Raw genomic sequence first — 1970 nt, 5'->3', positions numbered from 1 at the left:
TAACCCTGTCTGTCAACCTAATCATGAAGAACACCTTGCCGTCGTAACAGAATGTCTCAGCCGGAAACTTCAGCGGTGGAGGCTATGGAGGAGGAGGTAGATAGGATCAGCATTTTACCAGATGATATCCTAGTTCACATTCTCTCTCCTCTTCCCACCAAACAAGCCTTTGTGACTTCCGTTCTTTCAAAGAGATGGAAGAATCTATGGTGTCTCGTTCCAGCTCTCGAATTTGTCGGAACCAAAACGGTGACGGTATCCAAATACGTTGTTTCGCGACAAGCTGCTGGTAATCATTACATGCATAATTGGGAAAGAATATACCCTGAATTTCCTAATACTATCTTTACTAGAGAAACCCTTGTTATTCTTAAGCTCAGTGAACTTTTTATGGGTTCTGGGTTTTGTAATTATCTCATAAGATTACCCTCACTCAAAACCCTACATCTGAAAGACATTGAGTTTCAACAATATGGAGATCTTGATTGTCTTCTAGAGGGATGTCCAGTTCTTGAAGATCTTCAACTATATGATATATCCTATGTCTCTCTTCTCTTTTCCAACGCATGCCGCAAAACCTTAACAAAGTTGAATAGAGCAGATATTATTCAATGTGATTGCGGGGTTCGGATGAAAGCACTTTCAAATGTGGAGTTTCTACACATAAAACTATCCAAGGTATATATCATGATATGATGCATGCCATTGAAAATTAATATTGTCAATTTTTTGAAACTGAGTTTTTTTTTTTTAATGTAGGGTTATCTACATTACGTCTTCCCTGCATTCAATAATTTGACTCATTTGGTGCTCAACTATAGTCACAGTATAGATCTGCAGATGCTCCACGATTGCCCCAAGCTTCAAACTCTTGAACTTTATCAGGTTTGTTTCTTAATTTTAACAATTATATTTGATTTTTTTTCCTTCCTTTTCTTAACATACATGTATGTATCGTTTTATTTTGTCTGTATTATTGACAGAAGAACCGAGGCAGCATTAGGGGGGATGGAAGTTATGGTAAACAAGACTGGTCCGTTCCAAAATCTGTTCCATCTTGCCTTTTATTAAACCTTACAACTTGCACTTTGCGGGACATTGGATTTCCAGACTTCCGTCAGCACATTTTGTTAGCAAGATATATTCTGAACAACTCAGCAGTTTTAGAAACTATGTCAGTCGGGTGCTGCTGGAATCTGTCTAAAATAAAAGGAAAATTATTCTCAAGTTCAAGGGTGTCTGCAACATGTAAACTCTCGGTTTATTTGGAACAATATTATTAAGTAAGCAAGTAGTAGTTTCTCTATTCTCTCTGTTGTTTCATTAATTTTATATTTGAATTACTAGACACAAAGCAAGCACTTTAATCATTAGTGCTATTATTTACACCTTTTATTGTGTTACTGGCGTTATCGTCTAATTGTATCTCTTTTATGCAGAGCGCAAAAAGACCAAGAACTGAGCATCATACCCAGAAATTCAAAGGAAGTTAAATCTTTTAATGGCACTGGCATAACCCTGTAGTATGCTAAAACTCTGATCAGTGCTAACAGTCTCTTCTTTTTGGTGGTTAAGACTCTGTTTTATAATAAACTTATTTCTTTCCTAACTTTATATTATACGTAATTGTAAGTTTGTGTTTTGACCATTGCTTTTAAGATTCACAAAGTATTCGAAAATACTTATGTTATCCATTTATTTAACGCTACTAATATTACTGCATCGATGTTTTTGTTACAATTATGTGTATAAACTGAGTCAACTATGCGTACAACTACATAGACCATGTGAATCACTTAGAAATTACATTCATTATCTTCATTTAGCCAGTTTGAATCTGATGTAGTTAATAGCTCTTGGTTACCTCTATTAAAAAATCGAACATGAACAGTTGCATCATTGTGGAAGCCTTTGAGGGTCACAGAAAACATTTTTCTCGGAAGGCACATTGTGATTCATTAACCTTTGAT

At 35.6% G+C, this 1970-nt stretch overlaps 1 protein-coding gene across 1 annotated transcript; it reads left to right on the top strand.

The window, feature by feature from the left end:
• On the top strand, positions 1-1700 carry LOC25497437 (FBD-associated F-box protein At4g10400). The gene is made up of 4 exons (XM_024771568.2): positions 1-678; positions 760-885; positions 984-1283; positions 1440-1700. The coding sequence occupies exons 1-3, from the start codon at positions 52-54 to the stop codon at positions 1281-1283; spliced, it is 1053 nt and encodes a 350-aa protein (XP_024627336.1). The 5' UTR covers positions 1-51; the 3' UTR covers positions 1440-1700.
• Positions 1701-1970: the final 270 nt, after the last annotated feature.

Source organism: Medicago truncatula, chromosome 7, assembly GCF_003473485.1.
Source record: "Medicago truncatula cultivar Jemalong A17 chromosome 7, MtrunA17r5.0-ANR, whole genome shotgun sequence".
NCBI classification, from domain to species: domain Eukaryota; kingdom Viridiplantae; phylum Streptophyta; class Magnoliopsida; order Fabales; family Fabaceae; genus Medicago; species Medicago truncatula.
This window is presented reverse-complemented; position numbering and strand designations above follow the sequence as displayed.